The sequence below is a fragment of the Lacerta agilis genome, chromosome 6 (genome assembly GCF_009819535.1).
Source record: "Lacerta agilis isolate rLacAgi1 chromosome 6, rLacAgi1.pri, whole genome shotgun sequence".
NCBI classification, from domain to species: Eukaryota; Metazoa; Chordata; class Lepidosauria; order Squamata; family Lacertidae; genus Lacerta; species Lacerta agilis.
This window is the reverse complement of record NC_046317.1, coordinates 44,604,515-44,624,072: the sequence shown is the minus strand read 5'-3', so window position 1 is coordinate 44,624,072 and position 19,558 is coordinate 44,604,515. Positions and strand designations below refer to the sequence as shown.

At 45.6% G+C, this 19,558-nt stretch overlaps 1 protein-coding gene across 1 annotated transcript; it reads left to right on the top strand.

The window, feature by feature from the left end:
* Positions 1-975: 975 nt before the first annotated feature.
* On the top strand, positions 976-19,246 carry HECTD3 (HECT domain E3 ubiquitin protein ligase 3). The gene is given in 22 exon segments (XM_033152273.1): positions 976-1,486; positions 2,817-2,977; positions 4,188-4,280; positions 4,574-4,709; positions 6,234-6,349; positions 7,398-7,511; positions 9,144-9,226; positions 10,426-10,593; positions 10,964-11,043; positions 11,488-11,671; positions 12,790-12,832; positions 13,160-13,224; positions 13,744-13,847; positions 14,211-14,333; positions 14,579-14,668; positions 15,081-15,137; positions 15,139-15,288; positions 17,054-17,183; positions 17,510-17,584; positions 18,206-18,287; positions 18,558-18,629; positions 19,043-19,246. Coding segments are annotated over 22 exon segments (2,568 nt in total). The 5' UTR covers positions 976-1,129; the 3' UTR covers positions 19,128-19,246.
* The last annotated feature ends 312 nt before the right edge of the window (positions 19,247-19,558 follow it).

Sequence of the window (19,558 nt, the reverse complement as noted above, 5' to 3'; positions counted from 1 at the left end):
AATTCTCAGAGCTCCAGTCCTTATGTAACCAAAGGTGCAATATATATGGTGCAAGAGAGAAGTATTAGCAGGCTTGGGGAGACCCCAAAATTGGCAGAAGTACAAGCAAAAACCTCCACAGCAAAACTTGCCATCAGGCCAAGCAGAAGTTTCCAGAAGCCACTTGGCTTCTTAATCCCATGTGGGTTTTGCATTTGTGTTCACAGATCCTTGTACTGTAGTGTTGCTTAACGATGTTCATCAACACTGGTAAGTCTAAGCAGCAGTATGACTCCAGATCATCATAGAACATTAATGATGAGGGAGACAGATGTGAGAAACAGTGTTAGGTTCTTCTGGGAGAGAAGATACAGAGATGAAAGTGTTAATATTGTCCCAAGCAGATTTACCACTAGATAACTGGGCACCTCCAAAGAACAGTGACATCTAAAGAGCACAACTCAGCAACAGAGAACATGTTTAAATGCGTTAGAGAACCTGGTGGTCTCCAAACTCCCATCAGCCAAGGCTAGTACAGTATAGCTAATGATTAGGGATGGTGGGAGTTGTGATCCAGGCCAGCAAGGTGTGGAAGGCCCCAGGTCCCCTATCCCTAGTTTAAGGCCACTCTTTACTACTAGTGTCAATTCCCTGGCACATAATCAGAGGCCCTTCCGCCTGCCCTGTTGTTTGTTTTGGAAACGCGAACTTTTATGATATGCCTCATCGCCAGCCATTCACATGAGCCCAGGAACTGAAGTGAAACGCAGCCAGAGATCTTGCGCGTCGACCTTCCTTGGCCACTTTCCCCTTAGGCCTAAACCTCCCTAGCGGGGTCCGGAACATGCCGCCGACTCATTTCCATTGCGCGGTTCCCCTCGCTTCTTGCTAGGCTTGCTCATTCACGCGTCCGCCGATAGAGGCTGTTTTACGGTACACCCGGTAGAATCGAGGAGGAAGAAGGGCGAGAGTAGCAGGAAGCAGCAGCAGCCGCCGGCGCCACAGCCACCCTCCTCCCTGTTGCTGCGCTGGGGAAAGACTCGCCGGCTGCCAGAATCGGGACGGGAGGGAAGGGGCAACCGGCGGAGCTGCTCCTGCGGCGGCTGCTCCCTCTGGGCCAACCCCGCCTCGGCGGCTGCAGGCCGCCAGGATGATGCCCCCGACGGCCGGCGAGTCGCCGCACCAGCTGCTAGGCCGGCTGCGCTTCCTGAGCGAGGCGATCGGGTGCCTGACGCGCGCGGAGCCGCTGCCCGCCGCCTTGTGCTACGTGCCCCGCGAGGTGCAGTATAAGATCTGCAAGGACCCCAGCGCCCCCGGGCCCGCCTCGGCCTCCGGCCGGACCCTGCTATCGGTATGGGAGAACCCCAGCAAGGCCGGCGCCGGCTCCGGGTCGGGCGGCAGGAAGGGCCTGGGCAGGGGCACCATCGAGCTGCGCAAGGGCTCGTGCATCCGAGCCAGCGGCGAGGAATACTGCAACGGGCACGGGCTCTGGGTGAAGCTGACAAGGGTGAGTGTGACAAGGTATAGCCCCGGCGGGGCCTGCCGCGCACGGGCACACGCACCCGCTGAACGCGGAAGTTTCGAGGAGGGTAAATTGCCAGAGCTCCAGCCTGCTAGCGCCACATTCCTCCTACCGTGTAATGACTCCTGCTGTCCATAATTCCTGGTGTGAACTGGCAACCCAGCCAGGATGCTTTCTGAAGAGAATGGAAATACACTCTACCCATGTTCAGAGGCACTTGAGCCGTTATTACAATTTCAAATGTTTTAGGGTTGACACCTCCCCCACCACCTTACATAATTTGCATGCTAGAGCAAATGTAGATGGAGGCTTAAGACACATGCAACAGAGATAAACATAGGCATCTCATCCTATCTTTCCCATTGCTTTTTGGTGCTGTGTCCTACATGTGCACTCAAGGATAGTAACACAGGGCACAAGTACTCCTAGGTTTCTCAGAGACTGGCACTGTTGTGGTTCAGTCGTTCAGTTGTGTCCGACTCTTCGTGACCCCATAGACCAGAGCACGCCAGGCACGCCTATCCTTCACTGCCTCTCGCAGTTTGGCCAAACTCATGTTAGTAGCTTCGAGAACACTGTCCAACCATCTCATCCTCTGTCGTCCCCTTCTCTGGCACTGGCACTGTTACAGACATAGATTACTATCAGCTAGTTTTAATTCCTTGATACGAATTTAGCTGACAGAAGAGCCTTTCAGTTTTTACTGGCCCATATGATTTTTTTCCTGCCTTGGTTATCATTTTCCCTTTTAGCATTAGTGTGGCAATAAAATGGCTGTCACATTTTGCACTTGGGAAATAGCAACAATAAGGAATATGCAAACAGCTGTAATGCCAACAACACTCCTTATCATAGCTGGGGAGATTTTTTTTTTTTATATAATTGCATGGCCCTCAAAGGCTATGTGCTAGTAAACCTCATTAATTATTCTTATGCATGTATACCTGGGCATCCTCCTACAATCTTTTAGAATTAAGCAAATTTCCTATAATTATAATTGGAAGGACAGTTTAATACCGTTTTGTTGACATTGCATGCGTGTGTGCATTCTTTCAAGTGAGAAAGGGAACTGTTGTTGGTCTGTAGAGACCAGAAAAAGTAGTCATAGACACTCATTAGCACAGACTAAAGACATGCATTTTGGTTGTTAATCAATTAGTAGGAGCTGTGCATTTCTCTATGGATAATCAGTGTTCCCAACCGTCTGTGTAAATCTCTTTGTATGATGTATGATGATTTGATAAACAGTTTGGATTCCTTATCTCCAATGTCGTATTTTGTACTGGACATATCATTTCATATTCTTCCCTCATAGGAGCAGCTGGAGGAATTCAAGATTGGCTGTGATCTGGAGGAAGGCTGGGTACTCATGTGTAAGCATGCAGATGGTGGGGACAGGCTGGTGCCAGTGGAATCGATGGAGAGAATCCAGAGGCAGCAGCAACTCTTTGGGGTGGATTATAAACCTGTAATCAGGTACTGAAAACCATGTCTACATTTTGTTTGGATTGATTGGCTTTTGAGGAGGACCATTGGGGAAGGCACTCACTGTAAGCAAATACATGTTGTTGTTTAGTCAATTAGTCGTGTCCGACTCTTCGTCACCCCATGGACCAGAGCACGCCAGGCACTCCTGTCTTCTACTGCCTCCTGCAGGTTGTTCAGACTCATGTTGGTAGCTTCGAGAACACTGTCCAACCATCTCGTCCTCTGTCGTCCCTTTCTCCTTGTGCCCTCAATCTTTCCCAACATCAGACTTTTTTTCCAGGGAGTCTTCTCTTCTCATGAGGTGGCCAAAGCAAATACATAATACTATCAATTAATGTGTGACTTTCAGAAATACCTATGGTTGCAAGCTAAATTAGTAGCTTCCAATCATTTTGCTAATGGAATCAACCAAGAGCACTTTGCCTACATTCAGTTCTTAGTTTCTAATAGAAACTTGTATCAGTACCAAAATTTCAAAGATTTTTTTTTTTGCAGGGGGGGGGGGAGTGACATATGTTCTCAGGTGGTTCATCTCCTGTTTGCTTCTTTCCTGATGGCTGATTTCCTTCTCTGATCTACAGCTTGTGTGCCAAAGGGGAGAGAGGTTCTCTTCTTCTGGACTATGTTATTGCAGCCAATTGGGGATCAAATAAGCGGTGTAGTGACATTACAGTGGAAAACAGCCAATCAGATTAGATTGTGGTGATGTAATGAAGCCAATTCAGATTGAAAGTAGGAAGTGTTGCCCTCACTTTGAATGTCTTTTGGGGAACAAGGAGTACAGCTACTGCACTGCAAACACTGTCACTCCTGTCCATAGCTCCCAAAGTTGTAAAAAAGGGAGAGATATTCACAACTGTGTCAAAAATGTGTGCAAACACGCACAAACACACACCTCACGTGGCTCAAACCTTATCAGTAAGTCTAAGAAGTGTTAAGTTCTGTGTGTCCATTTTGTTGTTTTATCTAATAGATGTTAGGTTTTTCATTTTAATAGCAAAAATTATTATTACTATAAGCATTATAAATTAGATCCTCTGTAGCATTAAACAAAGGGCTATATATCAACCCTTTGATTTTTTTCCTCAGATACTTATCCCTTGTTTTAGTAGCTAATACTGCAGTTAGAACTTTTCCTATTTCTGTTTGCTTACACAGGAATTTATAGTTGTTAATTCTGCCTTTTTCCCTTTTCCAGATGGGAGCAGGTGGTGGATTTAACATATTCCCTCCGTCTTGGGGCAAAGCCAAAAATCATGGAGCCAGATGCAGCTGCGGTAGAGAGACTCCGGTAAAGGGCATGCAACCTCCTTTACAGCAATAAGAAAAAGTGGGGCAGCCAGTGCACTTAATTTGAAAGTGGTAACTGAGCCCGCAGCACTGGACGTTTCTACATATTATCCAGGCTTTGTATGCCTCAGGACTTAATTCTATTGGGAGCAGTGCTTGTGCAAAACGGGGAGTAAGAAGAATATCCTAGGGGATATAATTGGGTAGTGGAGAGCATGATCGGGGATGTAAATTTCTGTAAACCCAGCCCTCTCTCTCATCCTGTACTATTAACACCAATTATTGCCATTTTAGATTTGTACCACCCACATGGAGCTACGAATGTGATGAGGACTTAGTGCATTTCCTCTATGACCACATTGGCAAGGAAGATGAGAATCTGGGCAGCATCAAGCAATATGTGGACAGTATTGATGTGTCCTCCTACACGGTAAAGTGTCACCATCAACCAGGCTCCTTTGCATAGAGACCTCTTCCTCATGCATACTGTCCCTTGTTGCCTCAGCATCCTAACCACTAGGCCATCATTTGCTAATATTAAAGGGTTTGCAAAGGCAGATCTCAGGGACAGGGCTCCCCAGAGGGACGATGAGGATGATGATGGGGACAGAGAGTCAGAGGAGGAAGGAGTAGTTTTGCTTCCTTCTCAGCTGTTTGAAGACAGTCGCGTGCAACCCCTTCTCCTCAGCTGGAGAAGAGGGGGCTGGAGGGAGGCCAAGTCACTGATAAGCGGTCCCTAGCAACAATACAGGGGAGGGATAATTCGTCAGAGGAAGAGGTATGAGGCCAGCCAGAATCTCCCCGTTCCCATAGGTTAACGAGAGTCAGGGAAAGGCGTCAATCAAGGAAGCGGAAGGCGGGGTTCTGGCATGCTTCCTGTTGGCACCAAAATCAGAGCCCAGATGCCTCAACGTCTTGAAAGAGACAGTAGCCCATGGGAGCTGCTCTGAGTACAATGGCAGTGTTTAATAAATCTACTTATAAACTGATGACATCTACTTGCTGCTTATTAAGCCTGGGAGCCAGCCAGATCATGACAGCAGATAACTTCTGGTTGATATCTATAACCTAAGGGTGAACTGAGTTAAGAATTTGTTAGGTCAGGATAACTTATTTGTGTAAACAGACACTGGGTGTCTCTTTGCTGGTAATGAATAGATTTTGCTGTCTGAGGCAAAGGACAAAATGATACTCCCTTCCAATGCTATGTACAACCAGACCGGCGATTGAATCTTATTTTAACACTGGTGACAGGCCAGCCACACCTGAAGGCAGCAGGCTAGCTTTGTGGGTACAGGGTAGGCCACATGGCACACAGAGCTCTGTCCTCCAAATCTTGCCACTCTCCAGAATCTGCTGCCTGAGGCGACTGCCTTATTCTGTCTAATGGTAGGGCTCTACCCATGAAAAACTTCACCGGTCCCTGGAATGGGTTATTAGACAGTTGTTCTCTTGGTTCCAGAAAATGAAAGAAAATAATGCGTGAAATAATGTGTTTTACTTGATCAACTTTTATAGTTGTAGGAATGTATACACTTCTGAATTCTGTGTTGTCTTGGCATAGGTCTGAAAACTTTCAGATTAAGTTGGACACCTGCTTATTTTAGTGGCCATCAAGTCTTTCTCTGAAATTTGATAAAGCTTAACTATTCTGATCAGTGCTAGGACACTGTGCCCGGTGTCTCCTCTACCGTTCTTCATAGATCAGCAGGTTGTCCCTCCAAGGTGAAGGGAGAGTGGTAAAAATCCAGGAAGCCTTGAGGGAGGAAGATGTGTTGAGTTAGTTTCAGGGATAATAGGATGTGCAACTGGATGCCTGAGTGTCTCAAACTAAAAGTTCCTGTCTGAGGTTCTAGAGTTGGCATCCTCTTGGGAGGGATCTTGTGGGTTGCCTGAAAGCAAGCTATTAAGTAGATATTTCTAACTCTCCTCAGTCTGTCTTTGCTTCCCTCAGGAGGAATTCAATGTTTCATGCCTGACAGACAACCATGCAGACACCTACTGGGAGAGTGATGGGTCCCAGGGTCAGCACTGGGTCCGTCTCAACATGAAGAAAGGGACCATTATCAAGTGAGTTCCCTATCTTTTACTAGCCTATTCCTTATATGTGGGGACATCACTGGCAGACACTTTGCTGTCCTGGCCTAATCAGCTACTTCCTATAATTACTATCGTAATTAAACCCTGTTTCCTCTGCTCTCACTGAGTGTGAAAACCACATCGAGAGCAGCTGGGTCATGTTAATGCACATGAATGTTGGTCTTGTTCTGTGCTTGGGCTGCTTCCTGCCCAAAGAGGGAATCATGGAAAAGACTTCTAGTTAGGTGCTATGAGGTTTTAAGTTTGGTGCTGAAAATTTACCTTTTTATATACTGGCCTTTGACACTTGAGATGCATATTTTTGGGACCCGCCCTATTTTTGTGACTGTAAGTTGTTTTAAATTGTTTTTAGTGCTGCATTTTAAATGGTTGCTTCCCATTCTGGGACCTCAGGGTGAAGGGTGGGTAGAAAATTAAACTATTACTGCTGCTACTATTTTGTGCCTCCATCACACCAACAGGGGAATTATCTTTTCTCACGTATACCACTGTGATTCCACCACTGCCATGAAACTGAATGTTGAGCAATTTCAGAATGGCCCTTTTGAGGTTTGCAGCAAAATATTTGTTTGAATCTGCCCTCTCCTTTCCATATGGCAGACAATGGCATCCCCACCTCCTCTTCTACCCACCTTGGCTTTTCTGTTAAGTAAGATTTCTGTGATCACATAGGTTTGTGCAGAATGTCGTACTAGTGATGTACAAAAAGCACCCTTCTCGATTCAGAATGACTGAGTCTTTCTGGCCCTTTTTGGTTTATCCCTGGGAAAGGTTTAAGCTATTCCTCCAAGCCTCATAAAGATCCAGCCCAGGGGAAACTTCATAGCCAGATCTCTTGCCTGCCAGGTCCCCCCCCCTTCCACTGCTTTCCCCACATTTCTCAGCTCTTTGCAGTGAAGGTTTCTAAGCATATTTGGACCCTTCATTGTCCATAGGAGCTCTGGGAAGTAGTTTTAAAAGCCAGAAACCTGTCCTATATATATTTGTCTCACATTTACCCTTTAATTCTCTCCCTCAGGAAGCTGTTCCTGACTGTGGACACAACAGATGAGAATTTCATGCCCAAAAGGGTGGCTGTGTATGGTGGCGAGGGGGATAACCTGAAGAAGCTGAGTGACGTGGGCATTGATGAGTGAGTTAGACGAGGGAGGGCCGGGGGGGGGAGAGAAGAGAATTTGGTTGTTGAGGAAAGCCAGGTGTGAAACTGAGCCTAAATCTGGCTCAGATTATTTCTCTAGCCCAGGCACAGGCAAACCAGGCCCTCCAGATGTTTTGGGACTACAATTCCCATCATCCCTGACCACTGGTCCTGTTAGCTAGGGATCATGGGAGTTGTAGTCCCAAAACATCTGGAGGGCCGAGTTTGCCTGTGCCTGCTTTAGCCAATGCCTGTACGGAACCTTTGATTTTACCTCATGAGGCATGGAAAGGAGGAGAGAAGAAGTGAATGTGAAAGGGGTTCTATTGTAATCAGATGGTGAAGAAAAGCAACAAAATCCTAGACCTGAAGTGTTAGCAGTTAATGGAAAGCTCTTTGTTTATGAGCTTGTAGCCTATTGTATCCCAACGGGTTCAAGGAAGGAAATATCTCATTAAAAAAGAAAAAAAGTTAATAAACACCTTCACATTTGGTTAATCCTGACCACAAAAGGCCTCAGCAATAAGGAGTGCTTTTACCAGTTATGGCTGGTTCACCAGCTACAAGTGCTTCTGTATAAAAATTGTGTAGCGACTGTGGCTCATGCCATGGGCATAGCCAGGATTTTTTTTGGGGGTGGGGCAGGCCTTGTGTTAGAGCAGGCAGATCTGAGCTATCGGCAGCACGATTGGTCAGTTACTTAAGGTTTTTTTTATTTGCTTGAGGCAAGTGCAGCTGCCCCCATGTACCCCCCTGGCTATGCCTGTGACTCTCCCAGTTTATCCATCCTCTACCATTAGTTCTCTCTCTGTCTATAGCAACTGATATATAAGCGTACGCACCCTTATAACCGCAAAGGGCCCAGTATATGACCTCAGAGATAAGTGAACATCAAGGAACATAGCAAATAGTCCACCCACCAACCCCAGTCAAACACTACAGCAGCTGGAGAACTAACACATGTTTATACCAGTCCGTAAAATGCAGTATGTACAAAATGCAGCTGCGACTCAAGGCTAAATAGAAGCAGTTACACAGAGTGCAAAAGGCAAAAACATAATGCCACACACAGGGCAGACTAGAGGTCCACAATAAAGTGCCATCCCAAAATGCAATACTTTTTAAAGTGTGGTAAATACTTATCTATGCAAGGGATGGGGAAACTGTGGCTCTCTAGTTGTGTTTCAGCAAAATCAGGGAAGATGGGAAATACAGTCTGGAGGGCCACAGACTGCCCATCTCTGCTCTATACTATGAGGAGGCATTTCCTGGCACCTTTCATATTGCTGAGGTAATGCATAAAGCTACCATTGTGTGCTATAGTGTCTCAGGGAGAAACATACAGTGTAATGCCTGTTGGCAAGTTATTTCCTTTCACCCCAACCCACTGCCTTCATGGACATAAAAGTTCCCTGTGCACCCTTCAAAAACTATCTGAAGGTGATTGATGGATCACTTTAGGGCACCCAGAAGGTTGGAAACAGATCCCAGGAGTTCTGGTTTCTGGCTCCCACATCCACCTTGATGTAACTTTCCCTGAACATGTAAGAATAAAGGATTTCTATTTTGGAGGAGGGTGGTAAACCTACCTTGTGCAAGAGGAAATAGATGTTTTTGTGTCTCCAGGAGCTACATCGGGGATGTGTGTGTGCTGGAAGACATGACTGCTCACTTGCCTGTCATTGAAATCCGCATTGTGGAATGCAGAGGTGTGTGGGTGTCAGTTTGGGATGCGCCTATTAATCCCTGGGAGGTGGGGTTAAATGATCTCCCTGCTTTTCCTCTAAATGCTCCAGTTTAGAATTTCACTCCCTCTGTAGTTACGTACCCTGGCAGGTTCCATCTAGAGTCAGAGTACAATTAGGCAGAGGGCCTTCTTGGTAGTAGTACCCGCCTTGTGGAATGCCCTCCCATCAGATGTCAAGGAAATAAAAAAACTACCGTATATACCCGAGTATAAGTCGACCCGAATATAAACCGAGGCACCTAATTTTCCCACAAAAACCTGGGAAAGCTTATTGACTCGAGTATAAGCCGGTTCACCTTTGCCGCTGTGGAGGAGGAGGAGGAACGGGCAGCCCAAAAGCAACCCTTTGGGCTGCTCCTTCCTCTTCTTCCTTTGCCAAGTTTGCATTTATGCGAGCAGTTCAGGAATGGAACAAGCTGCCTAGGGAGAGTAAAGAACCGCCGTTCTTGTACACTTCTTAAGGAATGGTTGACTGGGGAGAGCGGGTGCGGCACGAGCGGAGAGAAAGGGCTTCTTTTTCGCTGCCCCCACCGCCCGCCTCACTCGAGTATAAGCCGAGGGCAGCTTTTCAGCACAAAAAATGTGCTGAAAAACTAGGCTTATACTCAAGTATATATGGTATCTGACTTTTAGAAGACATCTGAAGGCAGCCCTGTTTAGCAAAGTTTTAAATGTTTGTTGATTTATTGTATTTTTAATACTTTGTTGGAAGCCGCCCAGAGTGGCTGGTGAAACCCAGCCAGATGGGCGGAGTATTATTATTATTAAGAAGAAGAAGAAGAAGAGAAGAAGAAGAGAAGAAGAAGAAGAAGAAGAAGAAGAAGTCTCCTAGCTGTTCACTGCTTTGACAGCTGCCCTGGTGCTTCCCTTTTGGGGGATACCTTTTTGTGATTATTCTATCTAGGAAAAACAGCAAAGGCACAATACATTTGTTAATCTTTAAGCTGGCCCAGGTCGCTGTTTTTGAGGCAATACAGCCCTGGGATTTCTGCAGTAGTCACCCACCCCCAATTTGTGATAACCATGGGTCACTTACAGTGACCTAAAGAGGGGCCCTCATCCCTACTCTTTCCCCCAGTATTTCTCTCCCACCTCCAGGAGAAACCATTCCCTATTTGACTGTGTGTCTTAAGCTGCTTTGTTCTTCCCCTTTTAATACAGATGATGGGATAGATGTTCGGCTACGGGGAATAAAGATCAAATCTTCTCGGCAACGGGAACTGGGGCTCAATGCGGATATGTTTCAGCCAGCCAACCTGGTGAGGTATCCTCGCCTGGAGGGGAGAGAACCTGATGTGCTCTATCGGCGGGCTGTGATCATCCAGAGGTATGGAGCAGGGTAGGGCTGAGGAACATATTCCAGCCTCCGTGTTGCTGTTGTTGTTGACAGCTCCCACAATCATTGTGGTGGTAGTGGGCTGAGCATGTGCGTGTACATGCATTGTGGCACAGCACCAGGTGTCCGTGCTGTAAAACCCTATTGAATTTATTTATTGTTTCCTTTTGTTTTGTTTCACCTGTAGTTGTAAATCCTCACCTGCTTAATCAGCTCGTCAGGTGAAATAGGGAGGGAAGCCAACAGAGATAGCAAGAAATGTAGGAGTAAATGTAGGGGTCAAATTTAACACGTCTGGTTACCCTACCGCCATCTGCAATGGCAACGTTGGTATTTATTTATTGCACTTTTGGTTTGGGTAGGTTATCAAGATCTTGGATAGTGTTCTTCACCATCTTGTTCCAGCCTGGGACTACACACTTGGCACCTTCAGCCAACTCAAGGTGAGGCGAGGGACTTTCTGATTCCCAATTTCTGTGTTTACTATCTTGGGGAAATAAACCATTGCTTTGAATGTCTACTTTATATTTGACTTTCTTCAGTAATATTTCATTCTGGATTGTTTTAATCATCTGATCTTTTAAGGTAGGTTGTAACTGCTTTGAGACTTTTCATTTCTTAGAAATATAAAGCAGTATAGAAATGAAATGGAAATAACAACAACAACAACAACAACAACAACAACAACAACAATAATAATAATAATAATAATAATAATAATAATAATAATAATAATAATAATAATATAAAAAGATTTCCTACTGGGAAAGAGAGGCGCTAGAATAGTTTGTGATGATACTGGCAGTAGAGCCAGCTGGTTTGTAAAGTAGGAGAAGGACCGTGCGGGATATTCCTGACTTGACCCAGCGTTGCTTTGCCCATGACAGCACATCAAACAGTTCCTGTTGCTGTCCAAAAGACGTACAGTGCTAATCACCCAGTGCCTCAAGGACTCAGAGACTAGCAAGCCCAACTTCATGCCACGGCTCTATATCAACCGTCGCCTCGCCATGGAGCATCGTGACAATCCTGCACTTGACCCCAGCTGCAAAAAACACAGTCTTCACTCAGGTAAGGCCAGCTCACCCACTAGCAGGTACCCTGTGGCAAGAGGGATGGGGGGGGTGGTGGAGTCTTCTGCCTTTGCAACCTGCTGCACATGTTCCGTCCTATTATACTCCAGAAATGCTTTTTCAGCCTGTACCTTCAAAGCAAGATCCAGCGCTGAGCATAAGCTCAGCAAACAGTTTTGCAGAGTGATGCAGCTTCTGTGTGGTTGGGAGTCCCACTCAGTGGCCTGGTTTACATGTCACACTAACCCAAACTCTGGCTTAGCATGAATACATGAGCATACAGGCTCAGGGAGAGGAGCTCACAGTCGCTTTGCCCCTCCCTGGCCATTTTGCTCTTTACTGTGCTGCACAATGCTAATGGGAGCAGTGTGTTTTTGGAGCCCATCACTTTATAATATAAGAGAAATTCAGCAGTGGCCGCTGGTGACACGAATGCACAATGTACCTCAGATAAAATGATCAGATTTTTCTTATTATTATTTCTCTTTCACATGGGGTTAAATAACTAACATACCTGGTTCAAACCTTTCCCGGAACCAATTAGTTCACGCTTCTCTCTGAACTCTTAATTCCGAGGTGTGTGTTAGTTCAGATTTGCAGGAATTGTGTGTTTATGGTTCATTCTCATTTCTAAGGCATTGGGGTAACTGGAAATTGTAGTTTGTTGCTTGTTTACTGTTTGTTTTATCCTGTCTTTTCACCAATGAGCTCAAGCTGACATAAATGAGGTTAATACCTTTTTATTCTTAATGTTGTGGGATTAGTGACTTGCCCAAGTGTGTTAAATAAGCTTCATGGCTGAGCAGGGTTTTGAACCTGGGTTTTCCTGCATACAGCCCTAGCTATTCTAGCCACTTTGCCATGCTAGCCTTTTAATTTAAAGTGTGTCCCTTGCTACACATACATTTGTGGTTGTTAGGCGTCTGCCTGACTGGGCAGTGAGCAAAAGAACTTCTTGTACATCTTGGTGCATGTTGCCTGTTGCCAGTCCTCATGTAACAAATTCACCAAGACCTTCAGAGGATGCCTATTCCCACTTTGCTATCTGTAAGCATATTGCCCATGATTCTTCTCTTAATGCCTCTGCTGCATTGTCTGCTTTCCTAGGTATATGAGGGACTAAACCTTCTGACAAGTATGAGAAGGCCCTGGATTACAGGTGAGTTTTTTCATCCAGCAGCCACCTGTCTGTCTTCCCTGCCCCTTCCAGCTTGGTGTCTCTAGCCTAAGTACCTGAATGCCAAGCACCACAAAGTTCGAGTAAGTGAAAGCTGAATCCTCAGAAAGAAAACAGAGCCTTATTTTAATAAATGAGAGCTTACTTGAAATATTTGCAACACACCAGTTACTCAAGGACCTTAGTAGGTTCTGGGCCACACAGAAATATGGCACTATTACTCTTGGCCCAGACACTTTTCACCAGCAATTCGGTGCCTCCCGCAAACCTCCACAGGTAGGTTAAGTGATCGTTTTTCATTCATCTCAGGTGGCCGCTGCGTTACGACCAGTGGTGGGAGTGTAAATTCATTGCTGAGGGCATCATTGATCAGGGTAAGTTTGCACTTCGTGTTGTCCAAAATGGTAGCTAATAAAATTGGGTCTCTGACAGTTTCCACAGTTTGAAGCTGAAAATTTGGGTTTTCTTTTGAGTCAGTTTTGGAGATTATTATTATTTGAACAGAGTTCTGGTTAGGACCATAAACAATAAGGATTGTGATTTGTAGCGCAGCAGTTCAGTGCTGAGAACTCTGCTGCTGCCTTTGAGTGGCTGTTAAACCAATTGCATCATTGAAGGGAATCAAAATATTGGTTCAGCAGAAGAGTTCAATGGAGGCCTGAGCTCTGCTCCTCCACTGTGTCCACCCAGGAGAATGCCAAATGTGAAGAGATTTTTGGGGGGAGGAAACATAGTTTCAAATATTTTTCTTGTGTCCTCTCAGGATTTTCTACATCCTACAGGCCTCAAGAGTGGGAGTGGGAAAATCTGAAATCCAGCTATTCAGGAAAAGCAAGCAGGTGGTGCCAACATAGCAAAGCTGATCACACACTTCCATGTGCTCTCTCTCCCAGGTGGCGGTTTCCGAGACAGCATTGCTGATATGTCTGAGGAGCTGTGTCCTAGTTCAGCTGAGACACCAGTGCCGCTGCCTTTTTTTGTCCGCACGTCCAACCAGGTGCTTGCTCCCTGATGAAGCTAACCCTTTCCTCCTGATAAGGATATTAGAGCAGCATGAGTCTCAAGAGACTGTCAATGTGAGGATTCGGGCAAGCTCTGGAGAAAGGAAAGTGCTTGGGAGGCAGTGCTCTCTGAGGGAGAATATGGACACCAAAGCACTATCCTTTGGTTCCAGCTTTCCCAGAATCCAACTTTTATTCCTGCTGTATCAACCCTCTGCTTAGTCCTGGTCAGTGTGGAAATTTAGTGCACCACTATCACATGGGGAAATTACTGCAGAGAGACTGGATTGTACATGTGTTTTAACATTCATTCTTATGTCCCTATCAGGACATTTGAGCTGAACTGTCTGTTGTTTCAGGGCAGTGGTACCGGAGAGGCCCGAGACATGTATGTCCCCAACCCATCCTGCAAAGAGTTCACAAAATATGAGTGGATTGGGCAAATCATGGGAGCCGCCCTGCGTGGCAAGGAGTTCTGGTGAGTATAGGATGAAGGCTGGATCTTTCTTTGATACTGGCAGTGGAAGCTAGACTTTCCTTCTCCTGTTTCTTCCTAACTGTGCCAAATTGTTTTCTAATCATTCGTAATCGCAAGTATTCTTATAAAATCAAAAGCTGCCTTGTCTTCCTTCCTGAACATTTCCTTTGAGCATAGGTGGGACACAAAAGACCACATCTGGAGGCAATGTGTTGCAGTGCTGCATCTCTCCTTCCTCTTATCTTTAAGGTCCTGGCCCTGCCTGGCTTTGTCTGGAAGCAACTGACAGGGGAGGAAGTGAGCTGGAGCAAGGACTTCCCTGCTGTTGACTCTGTGCTGGTGAGTCACCGGGACGTGTATCTAGGGGTCGCTATTGAAACATGGGGTGCAGATTTCTATTTAGCATTTGTCTGCATGGCCTATGCATTTGGATACTGGCATGGCAGAGCAGCTGGCTTCATTTTGTTTTCTAAAACTGCCAGTGGGGAGGGTGAAGGGGTGTGTAAGTAAACTTCCTTCAACATTTCATGATGTTGAACACATAGTAATGGTCCACAAATACTGCAGCTTCCAACCATAACAGCTGCACAGTTTTAGACATAATGCAAGCTTCCAGGTGATGGAAAGTGTTTGGCAATATGTTATAATAACTGTTTATTTATGGCTATGTCCTTTTTTTTTATAAAATCCCTGTCTCCCACTTCCTTGCTCTCTTGGGCATAGGTGAGATTATCCCTTTCCTTGTTTTCAGGTGAAGCTACTGGAGATGATGGAAGGAATGGACAAAGAGACCTTTGAGTTCAAGTTTGGGGCATGAGCTGACGTACACCACTGTGCTGAGCGACCAGTGCATGGTGGAGCTTATTCCTGGTGGCACTCGGACTGTGGTGCACTATGAGGACCGCTTGGATTTCATCCGCCTGGTGCAGAAGGCACGGTTAAATGAGAGCAAGGAGCAGGTAATTCAGTATAGCATTTGGGCAATAGGATTTTGGTGCTGACGGCTTCCGGCGGCTGGCGCCATGATGGATGGTCGTGGGCTGCTTCGGCTGCGAAGCACCAGTTCATCCCGGGGGTCAGGAGCCCTGCAGCCGCATAGCGGGGGCTTCGGTTGGGGCACGGGAAGAGCGTCCCGTGCCCTGGGCTCCCCGGCAGTGCCCGTTGTGCTCCGAACCCTTCCCCCGCGCCCCCTGTAAAGGGGGAGTGGGGGTGAAGGGACCACGGAGTCGGGCTTGAGGGGAAATGCCCTAACCGGGATGTTTACATGCGGCGGCAAAGTCCGTGATGAGCGTCTCTGTTCTACCTGTCATTAAGGAGTTGCTAAGAAACCAGAAGCTGTGAGTAATTAACTGACTCTTTGTATTCCGGGAAAGCTCTGGGATTAAGAAGAACAGGCAGCCCGCCTCTCTCCCTTCGGGCGGTGAAAGAAATTAACTCTTTAAGTGACTGCTGCTACAATAATCAATTGAAAGTATTTGGAACTTGAAAGTTGAGTCTGTTGAGATCTCCTTTTGGGGGTTAACTGAGGAAAAATATCTCCATTTGAAGTTTTGGTCTTTATACCCCGGCATCGGAAGAAATGGCGGCGATTTGGACTTGCGTAGGAAAAATTGAGACAAAGGAAGGAAAGACAGGAAACGTAACTTGATACCCACCTCCCCCCCGAAGATGTGGGACTTTGCGCTTACGTTGGCACTGAAGGACTGGGAGGATGAGGAAAAGCTTACTGTCTTTCAACTGGAACTGCTTGATCGAAAACTAAGAGCCTTGAGTGCGATTATAAATGGAAAGAATTTGTTTCCACAGAGGAGGCTTTTCGAAAGTTTTATTCAATGGAAACAGACTTTTGCAAAGAGCTGGAGGATGGTTGAGATGGCTGAGCAAATCCGAATGGAACAGGGGCCGATTTCAGGGGGTGGCAGCAGCCCTGGAACGGAAAGATTTTTAATATCCAGACTCCGAGGTGGCAGCCCGGGGTCGAGGGACATAGAATTAAGATTTCTACAAGAAGAAGAAGTATGGCACAAAGGCACGGAGAAACTCAGAATGGAGAGGATGAACATCTTGGAGCTCGATGCAGGGTTTGTTGTGGTTGCAACCTGGATCTGTGGACATTTAGAAGAATATAATAGGAGATTCGGTTCTGGTGAAAGACAGGAGAAGATAATGGACAGAAGGGAGTGGGTTGAACTAATTAATGTATATATAGATGGTCTGCCATGGCATCCGAAATCGAGTGTGAAGACTGTTAATTATAAGTTTATTTTATATAAGTAAGGAGATATTGAATTTAAGGTTAAAGCAGCATGATAAATGATAGAAGAAATAAGTTTAGCTGTAAGAATATTTGGTTAAGTTTTAGGTTACAATGCAAAGATTAAGATAAAGGTGTTTTTGTGTTTTAAGTAAAGTTAAATTTTTATAGAGAAAAGTTGTTAAGCAAATAGTGTATTGTTTTAAAACCGAAGGTGTATAGGCGGGGGAAGTCAAACGTCAAGATTTGGAACTAGAATTTTTTTTTTTTCAGTAAGGTATACAGATAAGAAGAAGAATCCTGACATTATATGTATTTGTAATTTGTTTTGATATTGTAGGTGTGGGGGTTGGGTTTGTGTTATTTTGTGAAAAATGTCAATAAATTCTGCTTAAAAAAAAAAAAGGATTTTGGTGCTGACCGGTGGTTTCTCACCCCATCTGATCTTTCTTCTTTCCTGACTCTCTCAGCTTGTGGCCATGCAGGCTGGACTTCTCAAGGTAGTGCCTCAGGCAGTATTGGATCTGCTCACTTGGCAGGAACTGGAGAAGAAGGTCTGTGGTGACCCTGAAGTTACCGTTGAGGCTCTAAAGAAGCTCAGTAAGTGTGGGAGACCTTGCACTCTTCATGGGTAACGTATATACCGCATGATGTCATCATAAAACATGTGGAGACTCCACATTCAGCTACTGCACTGAATGGAGATTCACAGTACAAATGCCATATTGGTGGGTTGTACTGTGATTTTGAGCTAGCATATTAGCACTTCATATCCATGTGCCTAGGTATATTCCTTTCTTCCTTAATGTGTTCTGCCCAAATAATGGGCATGCCATCTTTCCCTCTCCTCTTCAGTTGGACCTTGGTTCTGTGCCAGCAATATTTTTCTCCGTAACCTGCACCATGTATTTTTATTATTCTCACAGCTCGCTTTGAGGATTTTGAACCATCAGATACTAGAATTCAGTATTTCTGGGAGGCCTTGAACAACTTTACTAACGGTAAGTAGATGTTAGCAAATGCACACTGTTGTGGAGTGATGATTTGAAGAAATCTGTGCTATGAATTGCAGGTTCAGTGGGTTTTGAGAGGCTCCTCCCACTGTGGCTCATAACCACTCCCAGAAAGTGGTTTTGTTTTTAAGAGACTTAACTTGGAGGGAGTCACAGCAATGCGGCAATGGGAGATGGGAATGGAGAAAATAGCCCCAAACAGGGTATTACAACAGCTCCCCGAATGAATGGTTCCCCCTGTTTAGGAGGGTCAGTTTTACTCCCACCTTGAACATTGACTGGCTCCCAAAGGTTTGGTCTTGTTTTCATTCCTACATACATACAGTGGACGATCGTGTTGCGAACACGATCCGTGCGGAAGGCGCGTTTGCGACCTGCGCTGCTGCGTCTGCGCACGCACTTGACGCAATTTAGTGCTTCTGCACATGCGCGAGCACCGAAACCCGTAAGTAACCCATTCTGTTACTTCCGGGTTCGGCGCAGTGCACAACCTGAAATCGCACAACCTGAAGCTGCCGTAACCCGAGGTACTGGTCAAGTTTGTTGTGGATAATGACTTTTGGTGAATCTCCCTGGGAGTTTCTGATGGTTGTGTACTCTTCCCCTCAGAGGATCGCAGTCGCTTCCTGAGGTTTGTTACTGGAAGAAGCCGACTTCCTGCTCGGATTTATATCTATCCTGACAAATTAGGGTGAGTGTTGTGGGAATCACAGGTGGGGAGAGTGCTGTTGTGCTCAAGTTCTGCTTGCGGGCTTCCCATGGGCATCTGGTTACCCAGTGTGAGAAAGGGATGCTGAACAAGATGGGCCTTTGATCTGACGTGTAGGGCTGTCCTTATGTTCTGTTAATGTGCATCATATTGCAGAATGAGTGGTGATGGATTGGCAGCCATTTTGTATTTCTATTGTGTGGTGAAGCCTTCTCCACAGATTTCATTGATTTGTTCTCTCTTCTCTCAAAGCTCTGAAACCACGGATGCACTTCCTGAATCTTCCACTTGCTCCAGCACACTTTTTTTGCCAAACTATGCTTCGTAAGTCTTGTTCTATAAATCTCTTGGGCAAGGGTGTATTGGACAAAATCCCAGTGGTTGTGGCACAGACCTGGGAAAGGCAGCTGAAGGTTTGGGGGCCGTGCTATGGGAAGAACACCTGGTGAGTTCAAGTTGCCTAGAGTATCACCAAGTGACCAGGGACGTGATATTCCCAGTTGGTAGTGCAGCAATGCAAAGCAGATTATGGTGGGGAGATATGGGGAAGGGCTAAGAAGTAGGCCAATGTACTGGGAAATATGGCTGACATTGAGACTAATATGCATGGAGATGGGGTATCAGCAATGAGGAATTTTAATTACCAGAAGCATAGCATCTTGGGGAGTCAGAGATAAGTTTGTGATGACCAGAAGGTACGTGAAAATGTTGATGTTATTTTTCTTTTTCACTTGTAGGGCCAAAGTCTGCGAGGAAAAGTTGCGTTATGCGGCTTATAACTGTGTGGCTATTGACACAGATGTGAGCCCATGGGAGGAGTGAGTCTATTTTGAGGTCTTGTCAACCATTTCTTCTGTGTTACATAGTTCCTACATGCAATAGTCTCTTACTATCAAGATCCAGAAAGCATGTATGTGTATATAATAAATTACCAAGTGTGAGGCTTGCATTTTATTGATAAGCAGATACAGGTGCAAAACTGAAGCCTACCCCCTTGGATTTTAGTGGGTCCAAAGCAAAAAATGGGAATCGTGAAAAACTATTCATTTCTGACACAAGTCGCCAGCAAGTGGACAATGGCTGTAGGATTCCAGAATTCAATAATTCTGGTTTCTTTCTCAGGGAAGCTCTCAAACAAGAAATGCAGACAGCTGCAAAATATATTTGTTATTAGTTAACATTTTTATTGAAATGTTTTAGACTATTCTTAATTCTCTTCTGAAACCTGTACCTCTCCTTAGGCTGCAGTTCCA